Here is an 18,944-nt window from a genome sequence, read left to right as displayed (position 1 = left end):
GGCGCCTGGGTGGCTCAGTGGGTTAAGCCTCTGCCTTCGGCTCAGGTCATGATCTCAGGGTCCTGGGATCGAGTCCTGCATCGGGCTCTCTGCTCAGCAGGGAGCCTGCTTCCCCCTCTCTCTCTGCCTCCCTCTTTGCCTACTTGTGATTTCTGTCAGGTAAATAAATAAAATCTTTAAAAAAAAAATAGATATAATTTCAGCATATTTAACTATATGTATTTTATGCCATTTAATCTCAACAAGAGGCAGGTATTACTCTCATTTCTGAGGCACACGTCCAAGGTCATTCCTAAATGAGATTATATTTCACCAAACATACTTCTTTTTAAGCATGTGAAAGAAGGTGTGTCTAAGTAAATACCAAGGTTGATGAGTTTTCATGTTTATAGTTATAAACCGCTGTATGTATATTTTCAGGTCTACTCTGTTTAATCCTTAAGTCTGACAGAATACTATCAGACCACATGTTGTGAGGAGCAGAAACTGAAGTTAGAAACTCATACAAACAATTTGGGAGGGAGTAGTACTTGTTAAATGTTTGCTGAACCACGTGGGAGGAAGGAAGTGGTTCAAAGTGATGTTGGGGGGGTGCGGGGAATACTTAGTATTAAAGTATGGGGTTTGCTCTTGAGTTTTTTTATCTGTGTCACCCAAACATTTCTGTGAACCATTGCTGATCAAGAGTCCCAACCCATAACTTGCTCAAAGGCCTTTCTGCAGTACATGAGGAAATAGTACATATTCTAACCTCTGGAACAGTTTCCAGTGTTAGTGACAGTGTTACGGTAGCAGGAGTTAACTCCCGTTGGTCATATAGTATTTTGCCTTGTGCTGTTGATATTTGTGAAGAAATAGATGATGCCTTTCTGTTATTAAGTGGTGAACTGAAACATGCATACTGCTTGCCAGATCATTCTAAATGGTAGATTGTTGAATTTGTATGACTTAACACCAAAACATGAGCAAAGCCACATGTAAATGGGAAATAAAACCAGTAAGTCCTCAGCGCTGTCAACAGCACCAACTTTGTCCGTCTTGTTGCCTTAGGAAGAATGAGAAGATGAATGGCTGAACTTTGAGCATACTTCGTCATTGTGACCTAGCAAGAACCTGTAAGAATAAACTCTCCACTGGTCTCTCAGTCTTTATAAGCATTACTGTTCAAGTAATGCGTACCATGTAGTAAGGCATCCTACCGACAAGGAATCAGAAACCTCTCTCTTAGGTGGATTTTCTGGGTCAGTGACCCCATTTGTCTCTAGTATTGACTTTAAAACGTAAAATTTCCTAAAAGTGCACCTGAGCTGGCCTTCAGTTGGCTCAGATAGTTCAGCGCTTTCTCATTAGGCCTAGTACATTGTATTTCTCAAATGTTTTAAGTATTTTGAGTGTTTTAAGTATTTTCGCCAAACAGCTGCTGGTGAAGACTATAGGAGACTTTCCAAAATTGGTATACTGCAATTTCCTTTTCCAGCTGGTTTTGACCTCTACCAATATGAGACACTAATCACCTGTACACTAGTTACGTACACCCGTATCCCCATAGCATATATATAGTGTAGTATCTGTAAGACTGCATCCGTGGTTGTGACTGGGCAGACCCTCACATTGAGTTTCTCACGGGGTAGACTTGGCAAACCACACAAAATTGGAAGATTCTGGATTGAACTTCATTTTGATTGAAGCTCCACAGGAAACAGGTGAAAATCGAATGCCATCTTCTGCTTTACCTAATTTTTATTTTTACTTTCTCTTAGGTACTCAAGGAGTTGCACCTGGTCCTGTAATTGGGCTCCAGGCACCATCCACTGGTCTTCTCGGTGCCCGACCTGGCCTGATCCCACTTCAGCGCCCTCCAGGAATGCCTCCACCTCACTTACAGAGGTTCCCTTTGATGCCACCTCGTCCCATGCCGCCGCATATGATGCACAGAGGTCCCCCTCCAGGCCCCGGGGGCTTTGGAATGCCGCCACCTCATGGAATGAAAGGCCCCTTTCCACCACATGGCCCCTTTGTTCGGCCTGGCGGAATGCCAGGGCTCGGGGGCCCAGGACCAGGCCCAGGGGGTCCTGAAGACAGAGACGGAAGGCAGCAGCAACCCCAGCCGCAGCAGCCCCCACCGCCGCAGCCGCAGCCCCAGCAGCCTCCACCCACGCAGCAGCAGCAGCAGCCGCCGCCGCCAGCACAGCAACAACCACAGCCGTTTAGAAATGATAACAGGCAGCAGTTCAATTCAGGTAGAGACCAAGAGAGGTTTGGAAGAAGATCTTTTGGAAATAGGGTGGAAAATGACCGGGAACGGTATGGGAGCCGTAATGATGATAGAGATAATAGTAACCGTGAAAGGAGAGAGTGGGGAAGAAGGAGCCCTGACCGGGACAGGCACAGAGACTTGGAAGAGAGAAATAGACGCTCTAGTGGGCATCGAGACAGAGAGAGAGATTCTAGAGATAGAGAGTCTCGTAGAGATAAGGAAGAAAACCGAGGAAAGGAGAAGCCCGAGGTGACAGACAGGGCAGGTGGTAACAAAACCGTTGAACCTCCCATTAGTCAAGTGGGAACCGTAGACACTGTTTCAGAACTTGGTAAGGGGGAGTCTGAGTCTGCCGTTGTAAAACCATCTGAAGAGCTACCTGCTGAGGCTACCTCATCCGTTGAACCCGAAAAGGATTCTGGCTCAGCAGCAGAGGCTCCTCGTTAGAGACTGGCATTTGTCGAATGTGACCATGACACTTCCGGAGTGTAGAGCTTGAGGTGTACAGATGCTGTATTATATTGCTCCTGCTATACCGCAGCCCCGCAGTAGTTGGTGGGGAATTGTAAGCAATTTGATTGCTTCCCTTCTATTTAAAAATAGCCACAAAATAACAAAAAATACTGAAAATATGAATAAATATTACCCTTTTTGCTGTAACTTTTTAAAAGTTTTGACTTTAAAAAGTTTACAAATCGTAATTAGAAGTGCTCTCTATTTTTTTTTTTAATTTAAGACAAGGTAACGGTGAAAGCTCCTCAAAACAATAGGGATGTTTTTAATAAACTCTATTTTCATAACAAACTTTAATGTGTGCTATTCTTCCTACACTGCATTAAGGTGGAAAAGGATTGTTCACCATCAAAGTTTGAGCTGTTAATACTGTATTGGAGTCTAAATTAGACTTGTTTATTTGATGGAAATAGACATCTTTATGTAGTTATTCTCACTTTCATTTGTATACTATTTTTGAATTTTAACATTTCAATCATAAGGTGTAAAGGGTTAGTTGTGTTCATGTTAATTGAAAAGCTTGTTAGTTTTGCAGTTCAATCAAGGTTTTCTTTTTTGCCATTGGCTTTGTGGTAAATGTTGCCCTAATTAACTTGTAAAGAGAAATTTTGCTGGGGGAAAAACTGGATCCCAAAGACCCGATTGTACTATAGAATTATCTGATTGCCTGGGTATTACTTACTAGAAATTAAGTTTGAGTGTTTCCTTACCATCCCATTAAATTTTTCAGAAGGGTGAAAAAAATCAAGGTTAACATTTGCAACCTAAAAGCTTTCTGTCTTCTCTGTTTAAGGACTTAAATGCAACCTATTGTTTCCTTATAAGCCTTGCCTGTTGCCTTTCTTTACCATTTGTTAAACTCCCCTGCTGGGCAGAGGTAGACTGAACTTTTTGTCACATATAAGAACATATAAAGTATTTTCTCTTTTGCTTAAAATTGTTGGGATAACTAGAAAAGTACATGTAGTTTATCCAGGAAATACTACGTGGAGACGTCCAAAGCCAAATCAAACCTGTATCTAAAAGAATACAGAAAAGCGGTTCCATAAAACTGCTTTTCCCCAGTGCCAAGGAAGAGACCTGTTGTTACACAGTCCCAAGTGTTTATGGCCTTGTTGAGGCTTTTTTCCCTTAAATTACCTTTTAAACTGTTCTAGTTTTAGTGTGCTGAGCAGGTAACTTTTTCTTTGCCCTCATCCCCAGGTGAAGCTGCTTTATGACTCTGGTTTTTAAATAGTACTTTGCAGCAAGATCTCTCTTTCGACAGGGAGAATGTATCTAGGACAATGTTCTTGTGTTCCTGGCTTTAGAAAATGAGAGAAAAATCAGGCTGATATCTGCACCTGAATTGTAAGACTTGTCCTCCGTTTGATGTTGGCCCACCTGAGAGGTTTAAAAGTCCTAACTGAAACTGCTTCTGGAAAGAAATAATACATCTGATTTAGTGTTCAGATTTCAAGGACTTAAAACCCCTATTTCCAATGTTAAGTATTGGAACCATCCTATTTCCACATGGCCGCACCCTCCGCTGACGTCCTAAGTGGTAGTGATTACACTTGAGGCTCACAAGCCAGGCCCTGTATTTGAGTCTTATCCCACACACGTACACCAAGCAGTCTATTAGCGAAATCCATTACTGTTTTTAAATTCTAACAGGGATTTTAACCACTTCTGAGCATGCTGTTCTTTTTATCACCAGTTTTAAAACTGAGAACACTACAAATTGTCCTTTTCCAAGTTGGCTTTTCCTCTCCTAACCAATATCCTACATTTGATAAAAGGATAGCATATATTTATGATCAATCAGAACTGTACCTTATTTCTGATTTCCCTATCAGAAACACTCTACTATTACCAGTTGATAACTGTACTCCAGAGTCCAAAACCTGAATTAGGTTAACATTTCATTTAAAAGTTTCTCATAGGTACATAGTTAAGTATTTACAATAGGAGAACTACACCTAAACTTACTAATTAGATGTGTAAATTCTTAAGTAGCCATAACCCACATTCAAACATTTCCTTGGTCCCATCTTAAAATGCTACGATATTTTCTTTAAATGGCTAATTTGAAAGCAGACTGTGCCACCCTCTACTTTTATTATAAACTAAATAAATCTTCACAGGTGTATGAAACGTGGAATATGTGCCATTTTGGCAGGTAGGTAAATTTACTCTTAGCTGAGGCTAACTTAACTGTTCACAGTTTCACTAATAGTTATCAAAGGGCTCTCAAACCGTAACATTTACTTTTTAAAATAAAGTTAAATACCTTTTGAATCAAAATGCTAAGTAGCTAATCAGGGAAACCACCTTAATTTCCCTGAAGCTGACAAAGGACAGCTGTCCAACCAAGATTCAAATTGAGGTGTTAGCTAAAAGACCAGCTGCTAGAACTTTAAACCCTCTTCCGTCATTTAAAACACTTTGAAAAGCAACCTCTATGAAACAGGTCGTATCTGTCAACATATTACTAACTCTGTTCCATTCAAGCGCTCTGTAGGAGTATCAAGAGCTAATTTATAGAGTTTCAATTTGGATACTTCAACAGGTTCAAGATGCAGTGCCATATGGTGTATTTGTTTATTGCGGGCTTGAATGAGAATTGAAGAAATTCACACAATTAAGTTTAATACCCACGTATGATTATTAAGCCTGGCAAAATACAGAGATCGTTGAAACAGACATTTTAACTGAATAGGAGTTTTATAAAATTATATAAATCTTCCAAGTGATCATAAATCAGTTCTCATTACAGGTACTTTTTAAAGCAATTAAAAAGTCACACAAATTGCACTCTTAAGGTTACAGTGTTTAATGTTTATCCAGTTAAATTTCTACAACTAGCAAGATAACAGAGGAGCTACTAGGACTCAGATCGCATCCTAGGGAATATTTACTTGGCGATCCCAATGACACCACAAGCCAAACGACTCCCGGCGTTTCCCGTCTGTGTACTTTCTTCATTGCCACCTCTGCCCAAGTCATCTTGTTTCTCATGGACCTTTAAAAAGTTTTGAGAACATTAACATAGCACAATCAAGTAATTACCACCTATTCCCAACAATACCCAAAAGACTTTTAAGAACCACTTAATACTAGAAAAGACCATGTTAAAATAATCCTAGCATGGAAATACACTAATGTTTAATCTAGTGGTAAACAACAGAAACTACTATTCAAAGCTTTTTCTTTGTGATAGAGACTAAGTTCATTGTAAACACTAGGTAAGTGTTGCTATCTCTAAATGAAATACTAAAAACCCGGGGCAAGTGTTACACGCTGCCATGTGCCAGTTTGAATCCTCCACGAGAAATTTTAGTAGCCTGAGTTATAACCTTCTTTCATAATAAACACTTTAGAAGGAAAAAAAAAAAAAAAAAAGGGAAAAAGAAAAGGAAAATTTTAAAAAACCTAAAAATGTGCCTAATGAACTACCAGTTTGTAAGTAAGTATCTTCAACTATTTAAACAATAGTATTTTAAATTTGGCTCCTCAAACATTGATCAATGATTTTTCTGCTTCGCAACCATAGCTGAAGAAAACTCTAGGGTCACTTGGAAGGAAAGGACTACAGAAGGTTAACTGTCCTCTGGGGCAGGCAACACAGAGCCTACGCTACCTGGTGACTACGAGAACCAGATGCAGCCCCCGTGGGTAACTCAGGGCACTCGCTTCCCACAGGTTTAACAAATGGTGGAGACCCGCAAACATGAACAAATACCAATACTGAGGTCTGTCTCATTTGGACTTCACGAAATGTTCTGTTGAACTACAAGGGGGACACTCAATCATGGCCGGAAAATCTGGCCATTTTAAAACCAGACGGTGACTACTACGGTTTCTCCACGCTACAGATCTAGTATGACCAAATGAAACCTACTTAATTACCACATCTCTGCAGAACAGTGTCACAACCAACCTACATCAACCTAATTCACCTTCACAGTGATCATCAAAGTAACTGCTTTTCTTAATCTGGACTGAAGGTACATGTACGTGGATCCTTAGAAACCAGGAATAATAATCATGAATCCATGAAAAGATACATGTCTGTGTATTAGAAGAAACGGTATGCATATCCTAGCATACAAAAACTCACCACCATTGTGCGGCCAATGATGGAATGGTCTCCTGAGAGTGAGATCAGAGGATCCTCCATGGACACAACGGCCACGCCATCCTTGCCAGCAGTCACATTGCCCAGGTCTCCAACATGCCTAACAGGGAAAGAGTCATCAGGAATTGGGACTGACTTCCATTTAACATAAGGCTAGTTGGTGAACTAAGTTAATGACTGAGTCATACAGAAGGGTAGGTATGGTATGTATCAAACAGGACCCACTCTCCCAGATCGACAGAATTTTGGAACATACACACAAACTAGAAACAACTGACACTCTAGACACGCTGCTTTTCAAAGCTTCCAATCTACAAGGTAATGCTCTGGGCAGAATTGTGGGATGGGGACACATCTCTCATTTCAGAGGTAAAGTACCGAAGGGTAAACTCAAAGTTACTGAGTTACACCTGTTAATTCTTGGCCTGGCTAAGAATGCTATGCCCCAGGCCTGTTATAAAAATAAATTCAGCCCCATCCTTAAATTTAATATTTTCCTGAAAGGCTCTCAGGAAACACACATGCAAATGGACTCACTGAATTTTCAGTATCAAATTTTTACCTACAAGGCTTCCTCTGTTTCACAATGGTGGTTTATGTTGCTAGTGGTTGATAGTACTGTTACTCATGACATTTCCTGTATTAGTTCCCTTTGGCACTTGTATTGATTCTATATTCAATAAATGCTACAAAACCAAATCATGTCCCCATGTGTCAATTCCTCAGCCCAGAGAGTAAGCTGCTCTAGTACCTGGGGCAAAGGGGTTACTTGGTGGGGGCAACAAATTCAAGAGCAGAGGTGGGAAGGCCTACCCACTTATGTCAGCATATGCAATCTGCAAGTAGATACCCGTCCTGACCCTAACAAGCCATCGCCGTAATTTTAGTTAAGAGTTAAAGCACTTCGTCACTCACCTCTCTTGATCTTTCGGCCCACCGTGTTTTTTGGATAGAGGATTAAAGTGAGGACCTGCGCTGGTACAGCCTATTTACCAAAAACAAAAACAAAGGTAGCCAAATTATGAATCAGAATTTCAAAACAAATTCTAAAAAGAAACTGGTCATTGCTAAGACCTCAAATACAGAAAATGCTAACCTACATCATGACTTCTAGGTTCATAAAGAGAGGAAGCAACACCTCAGTATAAACAAAATAGGCCAGCAGTAGAAACAAGTTCTAACTACTCCGTAACACCAGTAAAGGTAATATCCTTCTCTGGGCTTTGATCTCCTCACTGCCCTGTAAAATAAGAGGGCAGGACTTGATCGTCATGGTTCTTCTATTATTAAAATCGCATGATTATGATCCTGGTTTGTGAGGTGGCATACCGTAACTACAAGAAGCTGACCTCCCCAGCAACATACCACCAGCAACCACTGTCGGTGCCCTTTACTTGGTGCGAGCAGACTAGAAATGGCACCTTACAGCTACGAGCCCAGGCTGTTGCCGCACAGAATTCCACAGAGTGCCATTCAGAATAGTCTGTGAAAATGGCGCTCCTGTCCTCACGGAAAGCCAATCTCACAGACGACTCATCAATGCAGAAGGCTCGTTAGTGACAGGCTTTCTTCACTCGGCAGGTGACGGAGTTTCCATGGCTTACAGCTTCTACCCAGCGTCCCCAAGGAGAAGACACACAGGTCACAGGAAGTGGCATGGTAAATCAAAGACACAGGGCAAATGCCACCCAACACAAAATGGTTAAAAAAAAAAAAAAAGAGCAACCTGAGGAATTTTAATTGTCGAAATGGCTCAAAGCTAGTCATTAAATTACAATTTTTATAGGAACCAAATTACAGAACATAAAAACCAATCCAGCAAGACGAATAAATCAAGTTCTCATCATAAAAAGTAAACACTGAGTTCACGTTACTCGAATATGGTAAAAGATGACTAAATGCACATAAGCTTTTGTCAACTTGCTCCTAATCCCAAAGTGAGAAAACGAAACTCAATCAAAAACACCAACAGTTTACATTCTTTGTTCAGACTGTACCTTACTTCTGTCCTACTAAGGCTCCTGTGTTGGAGGTACGAGCTACTCTTACAGGTAATGCAAATAAACGCAGACCCTGTGCTGGCAGCGCCCACCCTCAACCCTAGCTCACAAACACCTGAGATTACTATGGAAGCTAAGAGAGCTTAATTTTTTGTTTTCTTAAAAAATACTTGAGGGCACCTGGGTGGCTCAGGTCATGATCTCAGGGCCCTGGGATCGAGTCCTAGATCGGGCGCTCTGCTTGGCAGGGAGCCTGCTTCCTCCTCTCTCTCTCTGTCTGCCTCTCTGCCTACTTGTGATCTCTGTCAAATAAATAAATACATCTTAAAAAAAAAAAAAAATACTTGAAGCTCTTATAAACAAGGTATAATCAGGATTAAAAAAAAAAAAATCAACTTCTTGGAGCACCTGGGTGGCTCAGTGGGTTAAAGCCTCTGCCTTTAGCTCAGGTCGTGATGCAGGGTCCAGGGATCGAGCCCCAAGGCAGGCTCTCTGCTCAGCGGGGAGCCTGCTTCCCCCTCTCTCTGCCTACCTTTGATCTCTTTGTGTCAAATAAATAAAATCTTAAAAAAAAAAAAAATCAACTTCTTGGGGTGCCTGGGTGGCTCAGTGGGTTAAGCCTCTACCTTCAGCTCAGGTCATGATCTCAGGGTCATGGGATTGAGTCCCACATTGGGCTCTCTGGTCAGCAGGGAGCCTGCTTCCTCCTCTCTCTCTGCCTGCCTCTCTGCCTACTTGTGATCTCTGTCAAATAAATAATTAAAAATTAAAAAAAAAAAATCAACTTCTTCCCCTTCCTTTCCATACTTAAGAGTCAGTTTTGTGGGTCATTTCCCTAAGGCTGACCATAATTATCCTATTGACTTTTTTTTCTCTGCATGTTGAGGGTTTTTAATGTTTAGGGATAGCTCTACCCCGTCTTACTTATCTTACTAGCGGAAACAAGTAGGAGCCACTAGACCAAAACAACACCCACCTTGTGTATTATCTCCAAACTGATGGACGTGGAATCCATGCTCGCCTTCAGTCAATCCTGTAATGGTTCCTGACACCTCAACAGGCCCCTTTCCCTTTAGTCAAAGAAAAGTGCAAAAAGTTTGAGAGAGCAAGTGCTTCTGAACAGAGAAAAGAGTTGAATAATCTTTACCAATCACAGGGAAGTGGAAGGAACATGGACATGGGAGTCGAAAGATCTGTGTCCAAATCCCAGGCCCACCAATTTCTAGCAAGCTATTTAACTGTTCTGGTCTGGGGACCAACACAAGGGAGATGTGACCTTGTTCTAACATTCATAGCCCAGGAGCCCTACAGCCAGCATCACAATTAACAGCCAAGAAAACGCACTTCGCCGAATGGCGAGTGAGCACTAAAATGGTGGATTTGTGGATGTTGTAGGGTTTGACTCCCTTACAACGGAAACTACATCCATACGTAATATGGCTATTTTATATGAGTAAGTTCATGACTTTTGTAAATGCTTTTTTGAATACATTTGCTCCTGCTGAATATACAAGTATGTATCAAACTTGTTGACCCAAATGTTGGCAGCACATCATAACATGTCGTTTTCTTCATGCAGACACTCTTCCGTACAGCAAACACACAGATTAGCCACCAAAAGAAAAGAAAAGAAAAAAAGACACCCTGGAAATGTCCAGCAGGTTACCCTAGAATCCCGGTTCTCCACTCTCTCACTAGGGATATTTATCTGTCTCCAACACAGCTATTTTTTATTAACAGCCAGAAAATATCCTATCCCACTTTCCCTGGGGGACTGATTCTGGTCTAAGCCAAGTTACTGCTTCCTAAAGGCCTCCAACCTAGATAACCTCCCCTCCTGAGACCGAAAAGAAAGGGCAGTTAGAAACACTACAGCAGCAGAACACACCGGTATCTCCACGTAAGCAATGGTCATAGGTAACAGCGCCGCAGGGCTGCATACAGAAGACCTTTTGCAGCTAAGAGATCTTAGGAACAAAAATAAAACACACGTAGTATCCATACCACACAGTTATACACATGATGGCATCTTTGTTTTTTTTAGCTTGTTTGTTTTTTTAATAGCCAGGGCCAACAGTTACAAGAGGTGTTAGCCTCCGTGGCTCAAAGAAAGTAGTATGTCAACTTCTGCCCTTCTTTGCTTTTCTTTGAGAACAGACTAGGATTCTTCTAAGCTTTAGCTCTGGAAAAACTAATACGTGAATATTAGTCCCTCAAACGCACTGTGTTACCGACAGCACAGAGACAAAAGGGCAGGTTCTTCCAAGTCGCCATTAATGGGTAATGCACAGAGCACACATGAGCGTTTCAACAGTCAGCGGCCTGGGTGCCACCCTATAGGGCCAGGCGGTTACCTTAATTGACTGAAACAGGTCAGGGAAGCAAAAAGCATAAACTCATCCTGCAGGGTGCTGTCCTGACCTAATAAGGGCTCAGTGTGGCTTCCCTTTTTCAAGAGAAGCTAGTAATTTGGTCTTACAGGTCAAAACTTCTTATTTTTAGAAATTGGAAATTAATCCAAAATTTTAAACACTATACACCAAACAAATACAGTTTATTTCCAATTTAACATTCCTGCATATCCGTAGAGCTGTAATGCTTAACTACACCAGGATCTTTTATCAGGTACAAACAGCACCACCAAAATGAAGTTTGGAACTTAAAAAAAGAGGGGGCCCCACAAGAGACTCAGGGGAAGATGGAAAAACTCCATTATGTATGGATTCACAGATTGACTTCTGAAGGTAACACCCATGCCATTTCTCCAAGGCCAAAGGGAAGGTATTCCTCAGAGGCTTCTGAGATTTTTTAGTATTGGCGGAATTACAAAGGAAAGAAGAAGAGTGAAACAAAGTCTGGCAAGTGAAAACAGCAAAATTTAATCAAATGACAAAGCCTTTTTCCAGAAAATTTGGAAACCACTTAAAGGAAAAAATTAAGCTCCCTCGCATAAATTTCAAAGATTACTTTTCCTGTCCTCTCACATTTTTGTGACTTTAAAACCACTTTAAAGATTAAATCTCGGCACCTGGGTGGCTCAGTCATTAAGCATCTGCCTTCAGGTCAAGTCAGGATCCCAGAGTTCTGGGATCGAGCCCAGGATCAGGGCTCCCAGCTCAGCTTCTCCCTCTCTCCCTGCCTCTGTCAAATAAACAAACAAAAAAGTCTTTAAAAAAATATTAAATCTAAAAAAATAAAATAAATAAAATAAATCTCATTCGTATGTTAAATATTCTGTTATGATTATCAAGCCAAGGACAACAGACAATTTTCCATCAGTTCCTAACCTAAGATTTGGGGAACAAGTCTTACCACAAGCACGTTCCTTGTCAAACATGTGTTTTGCAATATTATTTTTTTTTTATATTTTATTTATTCATTTGACAGAGATTACAAGTAGACAGAAAGGCAGACAGAGAGAGAGAGGGAGGGGGAAGCAGGCTCTCTGCTGAGCAGAGAGCCCGATGCGGGGCTTGATCCCAGAACGCCGAGATCATGACCTGAGCCGAAGGCAGAGGCTTTAACCCACTGAGCCACCCAGGCGCCCCTGTTTTGCAATATTATTAATGAGTACTTTTGTATAGTTTATTCTTTGACCATTTCAGTAATGGGACTATTGGTAGAGCAATTTCAAAAACCACTTTACAGAGATTTTGGTTAAATGAATGCTCCAACAACAGAGTTAAGTGAACAAATCTGACTTCCAACTCCTAAAAACCCCATCCACTACCCTCTACCAACAGTTCTCAATTCTTGGTGCAAATCAGTACTACTGCGGAAACTTTGAAAACAGCAAAGCTCAGACTGCACCCCGACATATTTTGACATAACTAATCTGGAGTTGGCCCCAGAAATCAACATTTTTTTAAAAGCTCCCGAAACAATCCTACTATACACCCAGAGTTTAAAAAAAAAAAAAAAAAAATCACAGGTCTGGTAAACCACCAACACGGGAGTCCATTAGCTCTCTTGCTTCTGGAGCTTTGCAGGTGGAAAAGCAGCTTTGTCCAAGGCCATCTTCTCTGCCTTTACAGCCTGACCATGACCCAGAGCAAGGGTCAGCAAACTTTTCTGTAAGGGGCCACTCAAGGTCTCTGCCCTGTTAAAGTCAAAAACAAACCGAGACCAGCCTTGAAAATTCCCTGATCAGACAAAACCAATTTAGTCACACAAGCGTAGCTTAACTGGCTTATTTTGCAAGACTAACTTGACCTGGGTCATTTCTTATTTATGCCTCTGGAAATCCTAAGCAAAAGGTCAAACTGTTTGCATCCCAAGGCCGGTCTTTGGTAAACACTAACCAATTTCTTACTCTTATTTAAGAAAACTGGGGACGCCTGGGTGGCTCAGTGGGTTAAGCCGCTGCCTTCGGCTCAGGTCATGATCCTAGGGTCCTGGGATCGAGTCCCGTATCGGGCTCCTTGCTCAGCAGGGAGCCTGCCTCTCTCTCCGCCTCTGCCTGCCTCTCTGCCTGCTTGTGTGCTTTCTCTCTCTGACAAAAAAAAAAAAATCTTTAAAAAAAAAAAAAAAAAAAAAAAAGGAAACTGTGGTGACCCATGACTGTGAAAAATTCGTACAGTCCCTGCCTTCTCACTCTATAAGCTGCTTTATGGCAATATACCCCCTCATCCCATGGTTTGGTCTGAGCGCTCCCGGGTCCCGACTATCTCCCCGCGTGTGCACAATAAGCTTTTACGAATTACTACCTCAGGGACTCAAGGGTTTCATCTCGGACTTGTCAGTCCCATGATTCTTGTTTTTCAGGACCTTCTAAACGAACCGTGTACCAGCCACACTCTTAGCTCCGGGGCTGCACAATAACCGCCCCGGCACCGGCTGTGCCCGCAGGCTGCAAGCTGCAGACCCCTGAGCGGAAAGGAAGCCCTAAAGTGGGGTTACGGATGCGACCGTGCCCAGGTGGCCCCGCCGCACTCCCCACCCCCGCCCCGGACTTTCAAGGGCGGACCAGGCCGGAGACTGCGCAACTCCGTGTCCTGGAGCCTCAGGACCCAGAAAACGACCCCGAAAGGGAGGGCCACAGCCGCCTCAAGAACCGCCTCCGCCCGACCTACAGACGCCGGGACGGAGGCCTAGGCCCGCGGGCCAGCCAGCCTCCGCCCTCCCCGCCGGGCCCGCTCTCTGAGCCCCCCACACCCCCGCCCCGCCAGGGTCGGCCGCGGCTCCTTCCCTGCACCCCCGCCCAGGCCTCGCGACGCACCGCCGCCCCCGCCGGGCCCGCCCGGTGACTCAGCACTCGGCCGCCACACCGCCGCGGGGCAGAGGCCTCGGGCGGCGCGAATCCGCAGACCCCGCGCGGCGGGGGCGTGACGAGGGCGGCCCGAGGGCCCGCCGGCCGCCGCTCCGGGGCACAGGTGCGCGGGCACCGCCTCGCCCCTGGCCTCCGCCCCAGCCCTTGCCTTCTGCACGAAGCGGATGGTGCCCTCCACCGGGCCCTGGCCCTTCAACACGCACACGGCCTTCATCTCCATGACTAGCGAGGGTGCGCTCCGGTCCGGGCTCCGAGAGTGGCAGAGACCCCGAGGACAACGCAGGACGCCGCAGGAGACGCCGACGCAAACCGAGGTGGTCGCGCAGCGCTCTTATAGGCCGGCGCTCCGCGCCCCGCCCACCCTGGCCCGGAACCAATCGCCGCCCGCGCGCTCAGCCCGCTCCCCACGGGGCGTCGGCGCGCGAGTGTCTAGGAGGGACCGGCCGGGGGCGGGACCAAGGGGCCGCGTGGGAAACCTTGCGTCCGGCGCTGCCGGCTCCCTCCGCCGGGAAACATGGAACTGTGGAAAAATTCGGCCTTTCTGTTCCAGTCCGTAGATCTCTGTGCGCGAAATGGGAAAAATGAGGTACACGTGGCACGCCTTTGATACTCTACGTCACTTTGTGTGGAAGCGTCAGTGATTATAAGGGCATTGTCTCATCTGTGCCTCAGAAATTGGGACGGTTGAGCTGGGCGCTTTTTGTCGTTTCGTTTCTCGTCCTGCGTTCTGGGCTTCCTGACCGTGTGTAAGCGGCGCATCCCCTCCCTGCCCCGCCTTTGCTTCCCTGTAATTTCCTCAGTCCCTGGCGCACAGCGTTACCAATTTGGTTAGCGGAATTCTGTGTTCTTGTCGTCTTTTCCCGTTGGACGAGGCCCACCACCGTGAAAACACCAAATCGCTGGCCCGGTGACTCCCGCACCTCGCTCGTGTGTTGTCGGCTCTACGGCCTCGAGGGTCAGGGAGAAGGGCCGACGGGGCGCGAGTCGTTCCTCCTAACGGGGCAGGCCTACTCAGCCTTCAAGGGAGACTTTTTTTTTTTTAAGATTTTATATATTTATTTGACATACAGAGATCACAAGCAGGCAGAGAGAGAAGGGAAGCAGGCTCCCTGCTGAGCAGAGAGCCCCATAGGGGGCTCGATCCCGAGACCCTGGGATCATGACCTGAGCCGAAGGCAGAGTCTCAACCCACTGAGCCACCCAGGCGCCCCAAGGGAAATACTTCAAAAACATGTTATGAAATGAGCAAACAGTCCAAAATGTGTGCATTTTAAGGATAAACCTACGCACTGTGCGCTCAGAAATGTCTAGAAAGACGTACAGGAGACTGTAGCCCCTTTTACTGAGTTCTCTTAGAATATTTTTTTCACAACGGGCCGTGAATTTGTTTGCAGCGATAGGGCTTTGACAGTCCCACCCACCCTCCCCCCGGACACCCGCACTTTTGTTGGGGGAATAGTTTGATAAGCCGTGGGGGCTGGGGAGCGTGGCAGGGAGTAGAGCCTTGTCTTCCAACAACACAGGGCATGGCTGAGGAATGCAAACAAAGGCGGCTGAACTGTGTTTGCAGGAAGTGCCTAGCTTAACCTTCACGTGGCAGCAAGCGTTAGACTCACCCAAAGGGCGCGTTTAATTGCAGGTTGCTGTGTTTGACTGGGTGGGTCTGGGATGGGAACCCAGAACTTGCATTCCTAACTTACTCGCAGGTGACAATGGTGCCGCTGGTCCGGGACCTCATTTTGAGAACCTGTGATTCGCAGGTGTTCCTCTTGCCCAGTGAAGCAGGCAAATTGGGGCCAAGAGCTGGACGTACCTGACTCCAAAGAAGAGATGGGGAAAGAGTCCTGAAAAAAAAAGTGGAAACAGGGAGACCAGGACAGGGACCAAGAAGGGACAGACCTGGAGAAGAACAGCTCTGCCTCCTGGGGATTTCTGTTCTGTTTGCTTTGTGGTATTATCCTCCCCATTTCCTGACAACTCTGCACCACAATCCCGGTTTCCCTCTAATGCAGGATTCACTTGTAAGGATGACAAAATACTGAGGCCTAATTCAATGCCAGAGTGGAACAAAGACAGGGGCTGCTTCAGCCACATCTGGGCTACACTTTATCTCAATTACTTCTTAAGACCTTTGGATTCTAAGGCGTCCTCTATCAGAGATACACAATCCACATTTTTCTATCAGCCTCTAGAAAGTGTACATATTTGTAATTTTCCTGCTTGTACTTACTAGTATTCTCCAGATAATTGGCATATGCTACTAAGTTGCATAAATGTGCAAATGCTTGCCAAAGGGCCTTTGCCCAAGGTCTAAGTTTCTTTGGGTTCCAGGAAGTGAGAGAGTCTGGTTTCAGTTCATTGTGAACTTGCCAGGGGACCAGCCCAGGGACCAACTCCTGGACACAAAGAGCAGCCCTAGGTCAGGGAGTTGGTCCTCTTTGAGATACTCACTTGAAGCTGGGACAGCCCGTTTTGCTCAGTGGAAGGGCTTTGTCTCCTACAGGTTTCGAGGACCCCGGAGATACTCTAAATTCATTTCCAGTCCTGCCCTCCCACCTGGGCAAGGGAGTCCCTGGCCCTGGGCCCTGTACTTTAGAAGGCCCTGTTCTGTCCCTCAATAAACCAGATCTCCTGTGGGGGAGAGTCTGTGTAGCCAAGAGGGTGTTCCTGCCCAGAACCTTACCACTCCTTCTAGAACAGGATTAAGGAATTTAAATACAGGCATACCTCATTTTTTGCGCTTCACTTTAATGCACTTCACAAACGTATTTTTTTTTTAATTTTTTTTTAAACATTTTATTTATTTATTTGAGAGAGAGAGAGACAGTGAGAGAGAGCATGAGCGAGGAGAAGGTCAGAGGGAGAAGCAGACTCCCCGTGGAGCCGGGAGCCCGATGCGGGACTCGATCCCGGGACTCCAGGATCATGACCTGAGCTGAAGGCAGTCGCTTAACCAACTGAGCCACCCAGGCGCCCCGTCACAAACGTATTTTTTATGAACCGAAGGTTTGTGGCAACCCTGATCGGGCAAGTCTGTGGACACCATTTTTCTTTTCTTTCTTTTTTTTCCCAAAGATTTTATTTTTAAGTAATCCCTACACCCAGTGCCAGGCTCTAACTCACAACCCTGAGCTCAAGAGTTACCCGCTCCACTGAGCCAGCCAGGCACCCACTGGCACCGTATGTACAGCAGCCTTTGCTCACTTCATTTCTTGTGTCACGTTTTTGGTAATTCTCGCAGGATTTCAGACTTTTTTTTATTACCCATTATATTTGTTATGATGATCTGTGGTCAGTGATTATGAACTAGCTGAAAGTTCAGATGATGGTTAGCATTTTTCAGCAATAAGGTATTTTTAAGTTAAGGTATATACATTGTTTGAGACATAATGAATGCTCTTTTTTTTTTTTAAGATTTTATTTACTAATTTGACAGACAGAGATCACAAGTAGGCAGAGAGGCAGGCAGAGAGAGAGGGGGAAACAGGCTCCCTGCTGAGGAGAGAGCCCGATGCGGGGCTCGATCCTAGGACCCTGAGATCAGGGCCCAAGCCAAAGGCAGAGGCTTTAACCCACTGAGCCACTCAGGCGCCCCTAGACATAATGAATGCTCTTGCACGCTTACTATTTTGTAGTGTAAACATAACTTTTACATGCACTGGGAAATGAAAAATTTCATCCAGCTTGCTTTATTGCAATATTCACTTTATTGCAGTGGTCTGGAGCCAAACCCACAGTATCTCCAAGGTATCTTGTGATCTTGAACAGTATTTGTGTCCACCTACAGCAGGACATCTCAGTCGTGGCACTGGTAACATTTTGGGTCAGTTAACTACTGTGGTGGCTGACCTGTGCCTTGTAGGATGTCTACACATCCCTGACCTCTACCCACTAGAGGCTCTTAACACCCCTCTCCTCAAGCCGTGACAGACAAAACGTCTCCAGAAATTGCCAAATGTTCCCTGAGGGGCAAAATTGCCCCCAGTTGAGAACCACTATTCTAGAACACTCATTGAAGACTTAAGACTTTGCGATTTCTTGGCATCCTCGGCCTGTTTCCAGGACCTAGACAGGCTAAAGATGGTACCACCATGGGTATGCACCTAAGTTTGACCCCTCGGCGCAACAGGGAACCTGCAGTGGTGAAAGAAGGAAAGACCAGGGACACGGGACTGGCTCTCATCCTATCACCACCTTCCTACCTAGAACTGAAAGAAGCCCAAGAATGCCATATTTGAACCCGCCTTGCAGGTCTTTATTAAGATATATTTGTTAAACCAGAAGATAGGATATATTTTTATCTGGCTGTTATCTTGGTTTATATTATTTAAATATCTAGTGTATGGTGTGAGGGTCTCCATTTGTGCTCTTGCTCCAGTCTGGTAAATATTAAGGCAGGCCTGTTCATTTTAACCTTGAGATTCCATGGTAGCTTTGGAGTGTTCCTGCCCCAAAATTTCATGCCCCAGAGTTCATGTGTTTCAAACTGCAGTGTGACCAGAGTACTCAGGTGATTTCGAAAAGTCACTGTCGTACCAAGCCAATGCTACTGAGAGTCATTATCCCCAAGAAGTCAAAAAAATCCAAAAGTAGCCTGGGTTGTCTTGAGCCCCAGAATGTGGTCAGAATCTGATGGTGAGAATGGGGTCTAGGTAGTCCAGAGAGACTTTGATTTTATAGGGAATGATGGGGAGGGATAGATGTCTCAGATATCAGGCAGCCTGTGTGGATGACTGAGCAGCTTATGGCCTGTCTTTCCGACATTCCTGAGAATGAAAGTCAACG

The 18,944-nt window shown here is 44.7% G+C and overlaps 2 protein-coding genes across 4 annotated transcripts in view; one reads left to right on the top strand and one right to left on the bottom strand.

Annotated features, from left to right (window-relative positions):
* The window catches only part of LOC111155697 (SR-related CTD associated factor 4), a 68,378-nt gene extending 64,436 nt beyond the window's left edge, over window positions 1-3,942 (top strand). For both annotated transcript variants that reach the window (XM_022516005.1, XM_022516006.1), the window contains exon 20: window positions 1,761-3,942. In XM_022516005.1, the coding sequence (XP_022371713.1) occupies window positions 1,761-2,704 (944 nt within the window). In that variant the 3' untranslated portion in view covers window positions 2,705-3,942. The remainder of the gene's footprint in view (window positions 1-1,760) is intronic.
* A 1,404-nt stretch (window positions 3,943-5,346) lies between these two features.
* Window positions 5,347-14,478, bottom strand: LOC111155698 (superoxide dismutase 1). Of its 2 annotated transcripts, none has more exons than XM_022516007.1 (5): window positions 14,302-14,478; window positions 9,867-9,954; window positions 7,806-7,875; window positions 6,873-6,990; window positions 5,347-5,774 (listed from the first exon to the last, which is right to left on the bottom strand). In XM_022516007.1, the coding sequence occupies exons 1-5, from the start codon at window positions 14,377-14,379 to the stop codon at window positions 5,667-5,669; spliced, it is 462 nt and encodes a 153-aa protein (XP_022371715.1). In that variant the 5' UTR covers window positions 14,380-14,478; the 3' UTR covers window positions 5,347-5,666. The 2 variants fall into 2 exon arrangements, with proteins under 2 accessions (XP_022371715.1, XP_022371716.1); XM_022516008.1 differs by having other exon boundaries at window positions 9,867-9,962; window positions 14,307-14,478.
* Between the last annotated feature and the right edge of the window lie 4,466 nt (window positions 14,479-18,944).

This window comes from Enhydra lutris, unplaced genomic scaffold (genome assembly GCF_002288905.1).
Source record: "Enhydra lutris kenyoni isolate GAN:26980312 unplaced genomic scaffold, ASM228890v2 scaffoldscaffold43, whole genome shotgun sequence".
Taxonomy (NCBI): domain Eukaryota; kingdom Metazoa; phylum Chordata; class Mammalia; order Carnivora; family Mustelidae; genus Enhydra; species Enhydra lutris.
The sequence above is the reverse complement of the archived record's forward strand: the minus strand, read 5'-3'. Positions and strand labels throughout refer to the sequence as shown.